The sequence below is a fragment of the Xiphophorus hellerii genome, chromosome 2 (genome assembly GCF_003331165.1).
Source record: "Xiphophorus hellerii strain 12219 chromosome 2, Xiphophorus_hellerii-4.1, whole genome shotgun sequence".
Classification (NCBI taxonomy): Eukaryota; Metazoa; Chordata; class Actinopteri; order Cyprinodontiformes; family Poeciliidae; genus Xiphophorus; species Xiphophorus hellerii.
Window position 1 is genome coordinate 32,021,885 of NC_045673.1, and position 15,737 is coordinate 32,037,621.

Genomic DNA, 15,737 nt, shown 5'->3' on the forward strand with positions numbered 1-15,737 from the left:
GGTCTGGGAGGAGATCCCTCAGGAGACCATCCGCCACCTCATCAGGAGCATGCCCAGGTGTTGTAGGGAGGTCATACAGGCACGTGGAGGCCACACACAATACTGAGCCTCATTTTGACTTGTTTTAAGGACATTACATTAAAGTTGGATCAGCGTGTAGTGTTATTTCACTTTAATTTTGTGTGTGGCTCCAAATCCAGGCCTCCATTGGTTAATAAATTTGATTTCCATTGATGATTTTTGTGTGATTTTGTTGTCAGCACATTCAACTTTGTACAGAACAAAGTATTCAATGAGAATATTTCTTTCATTCAGATCTAGGATGTGTTATTTGAGTGCTCCCTTTATTTTTTTGAGCAGTGTATAATCTATACCTCTAACAAATAAACCTGTATTTAAAGAGACAGTATCATGTAAAATCAAGTTTCTTTTAGCTTTACATCATGTTATGTTATTCTCTGATCACAAACGTACCTGGAATATTGCCTTGATTCTTTCATCATGCATGATTGATGAATCCTTTCATCTCTATGGTAACCATTCAGCTTTGCAAAACGCCTGGGTGGGCCTAGCTCCACCTTCAAGTCACAGCTCCTCCTCTCAGCTGCAGTTTTCAAACTTCCAAGCTTGTGTCTCACAGAGCAACCCTCCCTCTGTGACTTCCCCACTCAGCTCCTTCCTAGCCAGCAGCAATTAGCAAACACCTGGTGGAACTACGAATCTTCTAAGCTCATTATAGGAGCTACTTCTGTGCTATAAAATAGCACAATCAATATTGATTGATTGATTGATTGATAGACAACCTGCCCCCGCCCATCCTCAAGACGTTCTACAGCACCATAGAGAGCATTCTGACCAGCTGCCTCTCTGTGTGGTGTGGAGGCTGCAGCGCCTCCGACTGGAAGAACGTGAGGAGAGTGGTGCGGACAGCAGAGAGGATCATCGGGGCCCCCCTTCCCTCCATTCAGGACATTTCATCCCAGCGCTGCGTGTCCTGAGACCGAAACATCGTCAGTGACCCCTCACATCCCCACCATGGACTGTTCTCCCTGCTGCCCTCTGGAAAGAGGTTCTGCAGCATCCGGTGCAGGTCCACCAGGTTCCGAAACAGCTTTTTCCCACTTGCCATCAGACTCTTAACTGGACTGCACTCAAAAACTGGTCTCCACTTCATACCTTGCACATGTACATAGCTAAATAACTTCTATTTTACTGTCATTCCTGCACTTTATATTTTATGTTTATATTTTATGTTGCATTTTATTCTATTCTGGAGTAACCTCATAACATTGAAACCTCAAAACATTGTCCTGAGCCGTATACAATGAAATTTCGTTCCGTATACACCCTGTGCATGCAAAATGATAATAAAGTCAGTCTAAGTCTAAATCAAGTGCTCTTTATTGTTAGCCTGACTGAGGATCTGTGGAATGTGTCCATTCATGTGGCACACTTTTCCCCGGTCCTGGTTTTCTTCTAGGCTTCCTGGTGCCGGCAGCAGGCTCAGGGTTCGGAGAGGTGTGTGGATACTCTGATCAGTGTGTGGTGGTTCTGCTGGAGGGAGTGGAGAAGGCTTCATCTCTAACAGGCCTGCTTGGAGACCTTTGCCTCAGCCTGGACAACAGAGGCTCCGCCTCCCCTCTGATTCTGAGCACAGGTACGACTAACACCAGACTGAGCAGCGACTTGGATCCATGTTCAGCTCTAGGCCTGTCAGGATAATAAGTTTTCCTGGATCATAAATTGTCCCAGAAATGATTGTGATAAATGGCAATATTGTCATTTTGAGATCTTTTTCAACTAATAGAACAATGTAGGCATAATAATGCGACTACAGCCTCTAAAAGATCAACAAACTTTAATTTCCAAAAACATCTAACACTGTAAGTGGAAGACATTTTAAATATCTAAAATACATAAACCGAACAAGAGAAACAACAATAAATAAAATGTATTGTGAAGTCTCAGCAAAACTCCCACTAAGAACTTTTGGAAAATAAAAAATAAAAGTTCAAATTAACTACTTTGTATTGTGTGAAATGTTTGCAGTATTTTTCAAAATGCTGGCTTTTCAATAATATTAAAGTATCACTTTAAAGATTAAAGTGATAAACAAGCATACAAATGTAAATGATCACTCATTTTATTTTATCATGTGATTAATTGATATATTGCTTATTGTGACAGGCTTAAGTTCAACATTTACTTCAGACACATGCACTGGTTAGTAAACTGGTGGTATAAAATAATCATATTATATTATTTGCTCTGCTGCCTTGCGACAAGAAGGTCCTGGGTTCCAATCCAGTCCAATGGTGTTTCTGCATGGATGTTAGCATGTTCTGCGTAGTTCCTCTCTGGGGACTCAGGGTTCCTCCCACAGTCTGCAAACATGACTATACTTGTCCCTCCATGTTGCCCCAGTGTGAGTGTGTGTCTGTAGCTGCGTTTCCATTAACCATAAAAATGTGCAAGTTGAAAGTATGAAAATAAATTTGCTTGGTGTAACATGCCAATTTTGAAAAAAACTTTTTCAATAAAAACCTTTGCGCTGGGATAAGGATGGTTTGTCAGTCATATGGAAATAACTGTATTCCACAAAAGAGCAAGTGAAACACTTTTTCGTGATCAACAGCAGGATGTTATTACTCCTGTAAAATCACTGGCTGCAGTTTCCCCAATACTTTGCATAAGCAGCTGCTCCCAAGTAGGCGGGGCTTGTTGCTCCAACGCCTGAATGTATTTGTGTTCCCCATGCCCTGCGACCTCTGCAAGGTCAAGCAGGAATAGATAGCAAATGGATGAATGTCTAGTGTTGTGGTACTCTTGACGAGTCTCAGGAGCAGTCACGGGGTATCAACCGGTTCAAAGCACCACCTTGCATGTTCTAGATGTTTCCCTGGTTACACATTGAATTGGATCATTGCACTTAACAAAATCTTGTTAATCAACTGTCAGCTGTAACCAGGTGTGCTGCAAGAGGAAACCATCTAAAACACATCATGCAGTATGTCTGGAGAACCAGGGTTGAAACCCACTGACCTCCAGGACTGGTCACATGTACCTCACTGTACTCACGCAGGTTTACACCACGTCAGGGAGAACAGCTTCCTGATTGGCACATTGTCCAAGCCCCGCCTCCAGGGATCAGAGCTCCGCCTTCAGCAGCATTTCCGTTGGGTGATGCTGCGCTGGGACCAGGAGCCGCTGCACGGCCTGCTGGGAAGGCACCTGCGCAGGAAGGTGCTCCACAAGGTAGGTCAAAGGTCTGGCTGCAGCCACTCCCTTGGATTTACTTTCCTGCTTTACATCCTCCTGATAGGAGACAGTAAAATCAGTTCTAAATAAGCCCGAAAGGGGCAGAGTTATATAAAATCAACTTTTTTCAGCTTTACATCATATTATAATGTTATTTCCTCAACAAAACATATCTGGACTGTTGCTTTGATTCTTTCATGTTTGAGAAATCCTTTAATCTCCCACGGATTAAAGCTGTGCAAAACACCTGTGTGGACCTAGTCTCGCCTTCAAGATGACGCTCCTCCTCAGAACTGCAGTTTCCAAGCTTCTGCCTCACAGAGCAGCCCTCCTCTACAGCTCTTTCAGACTAGCCAGCAGCAATTAGCAAACACCTGGTGGAACAGAGCATCAGCTGGTGAAAACATTGTTAAAGGAGGAGCCATGTTGTGATGATTCCTGAAGGCGGAGTTTCAGAAAGAGCAGGTGTTTTTAAAGAAACAGAGGCCCAATTTCAAAATTACAAAGTCAAATTTCTTTTTAAGTCATATTTGAAATGTATATTGCATTTTTTAACATCTAAAGATAACATAGTTACTTGATTGTGCTATAAAATGGCACTATGTGCCTGGAAAACACGTCACCTTTTTCTTCTGTCGGTGATTCACCTATAACCTGTTGAAACGCTCTGCAGTGTTTAGGTCTGTGTAGAATAAAAGCAGCTGCTCCTGTTGCAGGTGGGGAGTGCGGCCTGGTCAGCAGACGGCCTCATGGAGCGCTCCGTGCTGTGGGTGAGTCAGGTGTGGCAGCAGCTCAATGCCTGTCTGTCCCGTCTGGGGACCCACGAGGCGCTGCTGGGCCCTCAGCTCTTCCTGTCCTGCCCCGTCGTTCCCAGCAACGCTCAGCCCATCGTCAGGTGACCATCTGCTGGATAACAGCATCTTACCCATAAATGACCCATCATTCCCCTAAGAAGGCAGAGCCAGACTGTGGAGCGGATGTGACGGGGTTGTTTTCCAACAGGTGGCTGGCCCGCCTCTGGAACGCCGTGGTGGTGCCTCGGGTCGAGGGGGCTGTCATCTCCCGCGTGACGACCAAGCGCTCCACCTCCTCTCCCTCGCAACGACTATCTCCTAGCAACTGCGGGCTGAGCACCGGACAGCAGGCCGTGGTGAAAGCCGCCCTCAGCATCCTGGTCAACAAAGCCGTGATGCCGGGTTGCCCCCTGCCTCGCCACGGTGAGTTGGCGTCGTTCCCAACAACCCAGATGATGAGTCATCAGAAAACATCAGGTTTGAGGTAAAGAAACAATTTTTGCTCAATCCTTCAGAAATGGACCGGTACCTGCTGGAGTTTCAGGGAGGCTCGTCTCCTCTGCCGGCCCTCAGCTCATGCAGGGAGGGAGCAGGAGGGGGGAGACGGGGCCGAGACGGCAGCAAGCTGAGGCGATCCAACACCAGCCCCAGGAAGAAGGGAAGCCCCTCGGTAACCTGGAGCTCTGGGGGCTCCTTCAGAGAGGGTCAGTACAGGAAGCAGCATCTGGGCCCAACGCTCACATCAAACTCTAGCTAGGTGTCCACTCACCATATAGTTATGCAAATTGGAATTACAAAAATGAATTTGCTTAATAGAAACATGGTCATGTTGAAAAAACTTTGTGCTAGGATGAGGTGGTTTTTCAGCTGTACCAAAGTATTTCACAAAACCTTGATAGAAATACTTTTTTTCACATTGTGTGAAGCAGTTGTTACTACTGGATGAAACGACAAAAAAGACAACAGGAAGTGGTAGAAGGATGATGTCACAGAAGGTTTTATTACTTCCTGTGTGAACAAGCTTATTCACATGTGATTTTAATTGCATTTCTTGTTTAATTGCGAAATTGTATTTTTTTCGACATGATATATATTGACAAAGTTTTGTGCGCATTTGTAATGGAAGCAGCTACAGATACGTTTTATCGTTAATCATCGTTGAAGCTCAGACGTTGATGGAAAAGTCTTGTGTTCATATTTGCATATCATATTAGTACCATCCCATTCAAGAGACCATCATAAAAAAGTGTCTCTTTTTCTATGATGAATAGAGGCTTCTTGAAATTTGCTGTAACACAGACTGCTACAGGAGATTCTTCTTGCCCACAGCCATCACTGTCTACAATAACTGAAGAATTTTCAATTAATATGAGTTACAACAACATTTGTTTTCCCTTTGGGATTTAATAAAGTATTTTGGAATTTGAATTGAGAGTGTCCACAAGGGGGCGCTGTTTGATAGGCATAATAGGTTTCAAACTCATTAAATCAAAGGACCCAGAGGTTCCCAGTGTGGAGACCTTATTTATTTAACAGAAATGTCCTTCAGTTGTGATGATAACGATGCAAAATCTCAGAAAGGAAATCAAAATGACAAAGAATGTTGTTGAGTTCAGCAGGAGCTTAATGTTGTTTGTTAATAGAATTTCTCCTGAATGTGATTTCAGGTTCGGTGTCCAGCTCTGATGTCCAGTTCATGTCCAATGGCCACAGGTCGGTGTTCTGGCTGTTACTGACACCCAGTACATGGACTGTAACCACTGCCGCAGGGCTGTGGAGTCTGAATGTGTGTGTGTATGTGTATGTGTTTCGTAATTCACCTTAGAGTGACATTATTGTCTGGGTTTGCAGGCAGCCAGCTGGCCTGCCGGTGTTCTTCGATGATGAGACGGATCTGATCAGAGAGCTGCAGACCATGTGCTCCAGCAGGTCGGAGCCGGACATCAGTCAGGTAGACACACACACACCAGTCAGGTAGACACACACACACACCAGTCAGGTAGACACACATCAGAATGTCTCTGGTAAGCTGTTCAGTCTTTAGTTTCACTCTGAGCCAGCAGAGGAATTGAGGAGGTCAGTCTGTCTGAGGGTCTTTGTCATTACCTCATGTCAGACTAGTATTAACATAAATGAAAAAAAAATTAAGTCTGGCATTTCCTAACCCTGTAATTAATTATATATGTCCTCAATTTATAGTTGTTAGTTTCCACAAAATTATTCAGCTATTTAAAAATATGCTCAAAAAGTAAGGAAATTTGAGTTTGGGTGATTTTTGTTTTGTTTTAACAATGTTACTTGGTGATGAATGTCTACCATTGTTTAGTTTGGTGTTGCTACAATTATAATAAGCATGGCTGATACAGGTGGAAATCCTTGAAAATGTTTGAATTGTTGTGTGATGTTCCAAGCACTTAAATTTAGTTTGAAGTGAGGGAAACATAACCTTTATTACTTTTATTACCTTTATTGACGTAACCTTTGTTGCCTCAGTGTTTCCAGTCAGACCAGCTGTACTGCGTATTGGCCAGTATGAGATACTCATGGTATGATAAACTTGACTTGGAATATTTTTTATTGTATCAAGGTTTCTAACTTAAAACATTTAGCATGTAGCATGATCTAATTGTTTCTACTTAAAACAAATTAAATATTACATTGCTGCTCTTTAATAACACGATTCTTACTAATTTAATAAATTTGTTGATATTTTATTGTTGTTGAGAACGCACTTAAGAGTTATAGCATTCAGCTATTTCACGTTCTAATTTTAGCACATCACAAATGAGTTTTTTATACCTAAAAATATTTAGAAAAATACAAAATAATGGTGTTCTTCAGTCTCAAATAGTGAGATAAAATGCAAGCTAATCTTAAGCAGTAGGTTGTTTTATATTTTGCAAGTCATATTATTGCATCTTGTAGCTCTGGTCTTTATTTGATTAACTCTGAAAACTAATATTATCAAGCTATTTAGCTGCTAGGCTATTGGTTCAATTTAATTCAGCTTATTCAACCAGTGCTAATTCACAACAAATGTGTCTCAAGGCACTTAACAGCTAGCATGATTAGTATGTAATGTGCTAAACACAGATACTGCTCTAGATTTTAAATAAACAACTTCTTTTTAAAAAGAAAATGATCTTAATGAATTCAAATTGATAAAAAATCTTTTAATATTTTTAAAGTTTGGTAGCTAGCTAGCATGACTCCATGACTTTTTAAAACCAGAGCAATTGATAATTAGTTGACTCCAGAGATGGTAGTTCCCAGAATTAAACCTTCTTAATTAAGATAAGATAACCTATTTTCCTTCCTGTTGCTAATTTTTAAATAAACCATTTAGAACAAGAAACATTCACCATTTACTGTGTTTTTAAGCATTATATAGTACCTAGATAAAATGTTAGAAATGAATTGATTTAGCCACAGATACCAGGCAGTATAGAGTTATGTACAGATCCACATTTTAAGGTTGGCTAATCGTCATGTTTATGCTAAGTCACTTATTTATTTATAAAACATAATTAATATTACTGATAAGACAGGAAGCATTATGCTAATAGTTTGACTCATAGCTGACAGTCATTCTAACTGTGTGTCTGGTGCTGGCGTTAATGTTTAATGAGCTCCTGTTCTGGTAACTGGTACTTGATGTGGGAGACGACACTACGTTTCACATTCAAAAATAGATAATCAAGGGCGTGCCGTGGTGGCGTAGGGGTTAGTGTGACCCATATTTGGAGGCCTTGAGTCCTCGACGTGGCCGTCGCGGGTTCGACTCCCTGATCCGACGACATTTGCCGCATGTCTTCCCCACTCTCCTTCCCAGTTTCCTGTCAGCCTACTGTGATATAAGGGACACTAGAGCCCACAAAAAAGACCCCCTGGAGGGGTAAAAAAAACCAAAATAGATAATCAATGCTGAGCATGCTAATTCTGCACAGACCACAGGAAGGCCATGTCATGTTGTGGACCTGCTGTATTTATCAGAGCTTTCGTTGCTGATCCTCAGGTATTCTTACCCAGTTTTTTCAGATGTTTCTTCTTGGGTCCCACAGATCTCCCAGGTCAAAGACAGCTTGATCATGTTTCCCAGCACTCCCAGTAAGGAACAGCCTGGCCACAAGTCTAACCAGGAAGCAGCTGTCCAGCAGCAGTCAGAGGTAATGAGAAGTTTCATATATACAAATATTTACACTTTTTTATTGCATTATCCTCTCTAAAATGACCATCACAGATGTTGGGATTTGTGTGATATCCCAACTCAAACTATTGGATAATTACTCAACAGAAAGAAGAAAAATCTGAAGAGTGCTGTGCAGTTGGTATTCAGATCATTTAAATCTTTTTGCTGCGTTTACTGATGTAAGGCATTTAGAGTATATCTCTACATGCTGCCGGCATCTAGAGACTGAAATTGTTGCAAATGTCATAAAGGCCAGAGTTATCTAATGGTTGTCATCAGATTGTCCAAACTGAGCTCTCTGCAGTTCCTCCAGAGTCACTGTGGAGCTTTTGATTGTTTTCTGAAACTCTTTCCTGGCTTGCCAGTTGAAAATATGTTCAAAGCTTAAGAAATTGTTTTAAAACTCCTTTAAATGTGCAGTATGTAACTTTAATAAACAATATGTTTGTTCAAACTGTCATCATGGCCTGACAGATAACCAAACCTCTCTGGCTCCTCCCTGTGGTTCTACTGCCATCTGCAGTAATGAAATGCACCGCTTAGCAGAAACAACCAATCAGAGCCAGGAGGAGGGTCTTAACGCTATCAATCAACTTTGTGTAAACGCTCCAGCTTTGCTAATGGCAGTTATTTTAAGGTGTCAGGGTAAAAGGCAGTTTCATCTTTGTAAAGAAGCTTAAGAATCATGTATAATTTGTACCACTTTGTGCTGGGCTGTCACTTTAAATCTCTTCAAAATAAATGTTTGTGGTTGTGACTTGATAAAATGTAAAGTTCAAAGTATTTGAATTCTCCAGCACCAGCTGTGCCTCCAATACAAATGTACACAAATCTTAGTCTGTATTCTGCTGATGGCAAAAAAACACAATTTCACAACTGCAGTGTCTCTATTAAAAAAGAAATGAAATTGAAATTACACCTGAAAAAGTAATTAAAAAATCATGGCAGTGATGGACTAGCACCGCAATTCAGTCATGGTGCTAGCGCTCATCATTTATCAGCCAATCAGGGGAGACGTCAGAATCTTCTTCAGGTGTTGGAGCAACAAGCCCCGCCTACTTGGAAGTGGCTACGTATAAGGCGTTTGGGAAAATTGTAGTCTGTGATTTTACAGAAGAGTTATGGAGTCAACATGTTGGAGTTCAACAACTTTTTATGAACTGTGATGCTGCGAGAAAAAACAAAAACAATTCCATCATCCTCCAACAACTTCTTCTGCATTTTCGCCAGTAGTAACATCAGGCTGTTGACCATGTGACTCATGTGATGTGATTTGATGAGACCCAAAAACCAACTTATCGTAACACTAAAACTTCTCATTAAAACATTGAAATTGGCATGTTTCCATTAAGTGAACTTATTTACCTAATTTCAATTTGCACAACTTTACGGTTAAACGCAGCTGCTGCATGTCACAATGTGTTCACAAATGCACAAACCATCAGAATGAAACCCCTTCTGAGTAGAGTCAACTAATAGACCCCCTGTATAGTTTTGCTGGTACTTTGACAAAACCCCAGGTTCTGTTTCCTGTGTGATGATATCGGTCCATCTGTCCCAGCAGGCTGTCTGTCCCGGCGGGCCGGGCCGCAGCTCTGTCCAGCCGGCCTGTCAGAGCAACAGCCGCCGCTCCGGCCCCCGCGTCAAGTCGCAGCTTCCCATCCCGAACAGCAGGGGGCAGCAGACGCGGGCGTCCAGCGTCTGCAGCATCAGCAATAACAACCAGACCCAGCCCCCCCCCAGCCTCAGGAAAGCTCCAGCCAGCAGCAGAACGAAGCAGAACCCCCCCAACAGCAACTTCTACCGCAACAGCATGAACGAGCGCAGCAGCTCACAAGACGACATCTGGATCCTCCACAGAGACCTGCACCATAGCAACCAGTAGACCCCACCCCCACCACCTCCAACCATTCTCAATGTAAAGATTAGGTACCTGACGACCTTGGATTTGTACTTCTCTGTACTTGCTACTCTGTACTGCAGTTGTATATTTGGGGACCATAGTGGATTCTACTACAGTATTTGAACGACGCGCTCATGTAGGAGTGAAAACACTGTAACATAAAAAAAAACTAAGTAAAGCAGCAGGTTGTTTTTGTTCTGTTGCCTTAATTCAAGTGTTTGAGCCCATTGCATCATGGGATGGCGTTCAGATCTGGAACGGCTCAGCCCTCCGGGGTACTTACAGTGAAATCGTCTTCTTCTCCTGTAGGAATAAGGTCACATCAGAAATAAAACACACACTATCAGGCTTTTTGTTCTTCTTTCTTGTTTTTTGCTATTAAGTATTTTGAGACATTCAAGTGTTTTATCTCCAGATAGTTGCAAGGTTGGTTTAAATACTGTTGAAATTAATCAGGGTTTTACCAAATATATTTGTAAATAAGAGTACGTTTAAATGCTCTACAGGTTGGTGTACGTGGAATTACTCTTGTACAGTGATGAAACCTTAAAGAAAACCTGCTGAGGAAACTTAGAAAAGTACAAAAAGAACACTAAACCTTGTACATAAGTGTTTGTAGAATAAGTTTGGTTTTAAACCCTCCACTTGTTTCAAAGTGAATGGGATGTGGCAATAAGTAATAGAAGTGCATAAACACAGGATGTCCTCTGTCAGTTGTAAGCCATAATAAATATTTTAAATGCCCAACGTTTCCACCAGACTCGTGTTCATTTATTTCCAGCCTGTTATACATTAGTAATAATAAACCAGTGTTTCAGTCTGGAGAGTTTTGGTTTGTTCAGTCATCTTCAAGACATAAGTTTATAACCCAATGTATAAACAAATGTTAAAAGAAAATGTTTTAAAGCTTATTTGTTGTTAGGCCTGAATAGATATCACATTTGAACTACATAACCTAAATAAAGGCTAATGCACCTTTATTTAACAAGGTCTTCTAACCTTAGCAATGATCATACTGCAATAAAAAAGAAAAATACATTTTATCTCCAGGGGCGCCAGTGTTTTCTTTCACTTGTGGTCAAAAAGTTCCATTCCATTATTTTCAATATTGTGATTGCACACTAAAGAATTATTTGATGCACAAAAATCCAAATCAAATTATTCTAATTTTTGCCATTTTCTTTACTTATTCTTGGCATGTGCAGGTCTCCATAGAATCAGCTTTAAATTGTCTAGATTTTTTTCTAACTCATACAGGATCAAACACAGACACTTTAATTAATGTTGCTGAAGGTTATCATAGATTATCATTTAACATGACTTCCTGATTGTGATTTACCCAGACGTTGGGCGATGAACACTCAGACAAATGGGAAAAAGCAAGGAACTCTGGGAAATTTGAAGAGAGAAGTTCTATCTTACGATTTACCAATACAAAAAAAGTTCAGAGGAAAACCCAAACTAATGAGTTAAGGTAATGAGTTATTATACTCCAAAATCTGGTCACAAACCGGAGACCAGCTCTGAGTCAAGGCACTTCTAAACCAAGAAAAGATGAGTTTCATAGTCCGAAGAGACAAAGATTGAGATGTTTAGTGTGTTTTAATGCCTTTAAATATCCAGAAAATATACTTAGTACAATTTGCATTTGCATATAATTAACTCAAAATGTGCAGGATTTGTGCATAAACACTATATGGCTAAAATATTGTCAGCTGACACTAAACCTTGACAGCTGCTGTTAGCCAGACTGACTCAGCTGGTGTTTAATAGTTTGTCTTGTGGAACCAAACAGCTTTTAGCAACAGGAGACACAACCAAAATCCAAAAACGTCAGCAATAATGTCGATGTTGTGACAAAAGGAAGACGCAGCCATACAGTCAAATTCTCCAAATCTAGTTTTACTCCAAATACATGACTGAACAAAAACATTTTCAGTTCTTTGGACATTTGTGTCCCTTTCCTATGAGTGATAAAAAGTTTTAGTATTTTTTTTACTTGATATATATATATATATATATATATATATATTTATAAAAACAAACTTGTCACAAGACTCCTCTCCACAGTACCTTCAGAAATATTCAGTTTCAAAAGCGCTTTCCTCAACAAAAAGAAGAAACGATCATGTTTAAAGAATCAAAATGACTTTCCAACTTTCAAAAGAAATGATTGTTTTCTAATGAAAAAAAATCTGCACAACACATTAGCTAGTGATAAGAGTTCAAACTTTAATGTTGGTTTATTTCAATGATTGGATTAAAAAATGATCTGTGAGAGCTGATGAGAGTACCTCAGGGAGCCTGAAAAGTGCATACAAATAGAAAAATAGGGGGGTTTGAGTCATCACTCAATACTTGCATCAGCCAACAACGTCATGCTATGATGGCGAATGTGTGCGTGCGTGTGTGCAGACACCAGCGAGGCTTCTTCTCGGGTCAGGAAGACTAATTGAAGGTTCTGACGTACTGTACATCATCAGAAAGCAGTTCCATGTAAAACACATGAGCTGAGTTCAAAGGTTAAACTCTGACACATTTCTGGATTTTATTAATCATTTAGCAGAACCAAGTCCAAATCAGAAGCTGCTTGGTCCATGAGCAGAAAAGCTCTGGGTTTGGATGACAAGCAGGAGGAAAGTTAAGTTATCAAGGCAAGTTATCAATGCCTATCAATGATATCCAGCTATTTGTTAACAGCTGGATATCAAGGCATTGAGGTGCAGTCCCTCTAATGGCCACTAGATGCTTGCTCTCCGTGTCAAGGGGTCTTCAAACTTAATGACACATGGGCCAACATCTAAGTCAGAAGTACTTGAGAGTTCTTACGCACATTCAACAATCATTCAATAATCCAAGCATAAAATACTTTAATTAAATGTCAGATTTGCTTTTGGAAAGGGATGCTGTTAAAGGTTTTACAGGTTCGCTTTGATTCTGGGTATCATCTGGAAAAAAACCAAAATGTCTCTGAGCAGAAGAATATTTTGGCAACTCGTTTCAAAACGCTTGTTGTATTTAACAAGGTTTAGTAAAGTCAATACAAGCAAATTTGGGTGCAGTAAAAGTCAGCTTTTGAGTAAAAGTCACTGGATAGTGACAACAGATTTTACTGAGTCTGATTGGCCCCGTGCCGCAGCTTGGAAACCCTGGCTCTACATCGTATAAACCAATGACTCCACGCTTCTGCAGCCTCAGTGAGTTGTAGTTGACATGTCATATGGCTTATTGTAAAAGACAAGCCAAGATTAAATGATGATTGAAAACTTTAACAGAACATAAATAAACCAGATAAATGTGATTTTATAATCAGGTGCGTCTGGAACTAAACCCCCTGATCCACCAGTGCAAATCCTGAGTACTAGTTACATTTCTATGGTCATAATGTTATGGCTGATTGGTGGACACTGAACTTGAAAGGCTGCCAGTGGGAACGATGACGAAAGGGCGCCATAAAACAGCCGGAAGAACGGAGGCGGAGTCAGTGTCTGTGGGAGGCGGGGCTTTACTACCAAGCAACCAAAACTAAAAAACTAAAAGACTGAACCGTGTTTGTTTTCAGTGGAATGGTTGGAGAAGTCATAATCTAGTTGTGTGTTTGAAACTTGCCAATTACTTGAAGGAACAACAAAGAATTCCAGAGTATGAAGCATTTCCACATGGACTTCATCCGCTCCGTCACAAGGAGGATTCTTTCCCTCCCTGCTGCTCCTCCACTCACTGCTTCACACAAATCCTCTTTCACGTTTCAGTCAGATTTTCTAAACCTTTCTTGCAGGTGTTTCATACCAAGCTGGGTGTTACTTCATCTTTCCATCACATTTACTCTGCATATAATCTAAAAGATCACATTGAGCCTGGATATGCAAACATATGCAGACAAATGATTCAGACAGCTGCTGTGAGTTGTCAGTAGAGTAACGCCATACATCCAGTAATTTCTGTTTTATACTTTGATTTAAAATATATATATATAAAAAATCATCAAAGCCAAGCAAAGTTGATGAATGTTAGAAATTAGGAGTGCACTGATTGTAGTTTTCAGGCCGATCTTTAAAAAGTCTGACCTGCTGATTCTGATCTTGGCTGGTACCATTTTTTTGTCTGAATTGTTGGTAAAGTTAGCAGGAAGGTCACAGGATTGGTAACAGTGGGGTGACTATTGTTAACCATGAACTGGTGGGCCGGTCTGTCAGTCAGACGTCTCACTGTAGAGCAGAAGAGGACAGTGGCTGATTTTTTGTTGACAACAGTAAAAAAAGAAGAAAAATCTACCTCTGCCAAAGTTGATAAAATCAGCTTCACATATCAGTATCGGCCAATCACCGATCTCCCAAAACGAAAGAAATCAGGACCGATTTATCGGTGCATCCCATTAGAGTTTAAAATGCAGTGTATTTTAAATTTAAAAGGGTAATTTATAAATATTAGGAAATTCTGACATCAATCTGAATGTCATAATAATTCAGACATTGGTTGTTGTGTCTTACAGTGATCAAATTGTGCTTCTTTCAGTAAAACTGTCTCAGCCACATGCGTTGTGCCAGTGTCATCTGTAAAAAACCTTAAATTAAAAAACATGTTTATAATTATTAAAAATATACTATTTAAATATGCAGCTTTATTTTAAAAAAATTAAAAATCAATATTTCTGTTTTGTTTCCTTTGCTCTTTTAAATTAAAACTGATTCTATGGCCGAATCCCTCTGTTTGTGATTGTGTTTGAAACCAGTCAGGTGGTTCTGACTGGCTGCTCTGCTGTGTACAGGCTGGATCAGACTCTGGGTTGTGATCGTGTGTCTGCGTCGGCGCGAGGCTGGCTGCTTAAAGCCGCGTGTCCTGGATTTCGTCCTCGGCTTCCTCTGGTAGCGACGAGATCTTGGTGGTCTGAGGCGGCGGTCTCTTGACGGAGTTGAGGCGGTGAGGCGTGGGGAAGAGGCGGAGCCTGTCGGCGGGGCTGATGGCCTGCTTCAGGTGACTCATTTCGTTCATGAGTTTCTGAATGGTGTCGTAGCTTTTCACAGAGCTCTTCTCGATCATCTGTGGATGAGGGGAGAAGCAGTTGTAACTACGGCTGCAGCTAACCATGACTTTAGTTATCTATTAACCTATCGTTTATTTTGACGATTAATCGACTAATCAATTAATCGGAAAACAACTTAGCACATTCTGCAGATTTTTCATTTAAGCCATTTTGGTAACACTTTATTTGAAGTGGTGTGCATGAGTCTGACATGACACTGTCAAACGTGACATAGCACCTGTTATGATGATGAAGGAGAATTCATGAATGTTAATGACTGTTGTCATGAAGTATCATTTGGTAAATAATGACGTTTGTTATGACACATTTAATGGACTTTTAATGCAGGTTTTAATGTACCTTTGCATGAAACGTGTCATTATTTACCAAATGATACTTCATGACAACATGAAGATTCCTTCATGTTCATAACAGGTGTTATGTCATGTTTATAACAATGTCATGTCAGGCTTATGCACCCTGTCAAGTGAAGTCTTACTGTTTTTGTTGTTTTTTTTTACCTTGGATGCAAAATGTATTTTTGTACGTTTCTCATTTACTGCTCTTAGT

The 15,737-nt window shown here is 40.6% G+C and overlaps 2 protein-coding genes across 6 annotated transcripts in view; one reads left to right on the top strand and one right to left on the bottom strand.

Annotated features, from left to right (window-relative positions):
- The window catches only part of cttnbp2 (cortactin binding protein 2), a 114,783-nt gene extending 103,596 nt beyond the window's left edge, over positions 1-11,187 (top strand). For 3 of the 5 annotated variants that reach the window (XM_032547991.1, XM_032547954.1, XM_032547972.1), the window contains 9 exons: positions 1,481-1,657; positions 3,083-3,255; positions 3,975-4,153; positions 4,261-4,475; positions 4,568-4,756; positions 5,720-5,765; positions 5,904-6,003; positions 8,114-8,218; positions 9,803-11,187. In XM_032547991.1, the coding sequence (XP_032403882.1) occupies positions 1,481-1,657; positions 3,083-3,255; positions 3,975-4,153; positions 4,261-4,475; positions 4,568-4,756; positions 5,720-5,765; positions 5,904-6,003; positions 8,114-8,218; positions 9,803-10,126 (1,508 nt within the window). In that variant the 3' untranslated portion in view covers positions 10,127-11,187. The remainder of the gene's footprint in view (positions 1-1,480; positions 1,658-3,082; positions 3,256-3,974; positions 4,154-4,260; positions 4,476-4,567; positions 4,757-5,719; positions 5,766-5,903; positions 6,004-8,113; positions 8,219-9,802) is intronic. The other 2 variants (XM_032547963.1, XM_032547981.1) reach the window with 1 other exon arrangement.
- An 838-nt stretch (positions 11,188-12,025) lies between these two features.
- The window catches only part of cftr (CF transmembrane conductance regulator), a 76,794-nt gene continuing 73,082 nt past the window's right edge, over positions 12,026-15,737 (bottom strand). The window contains exon 27 of the mRNA XM_032548002.1: positions 12,026-15,184. Within this exon, the coding sequence (XP_032403893.1) occupies positions 14,969-15,184 (216 nt within the window). The 3' untranslated portion in view covers positions 12,026-14,968. The remainder of the gene's footprint in view (positions 15,185-15,737) is intronic.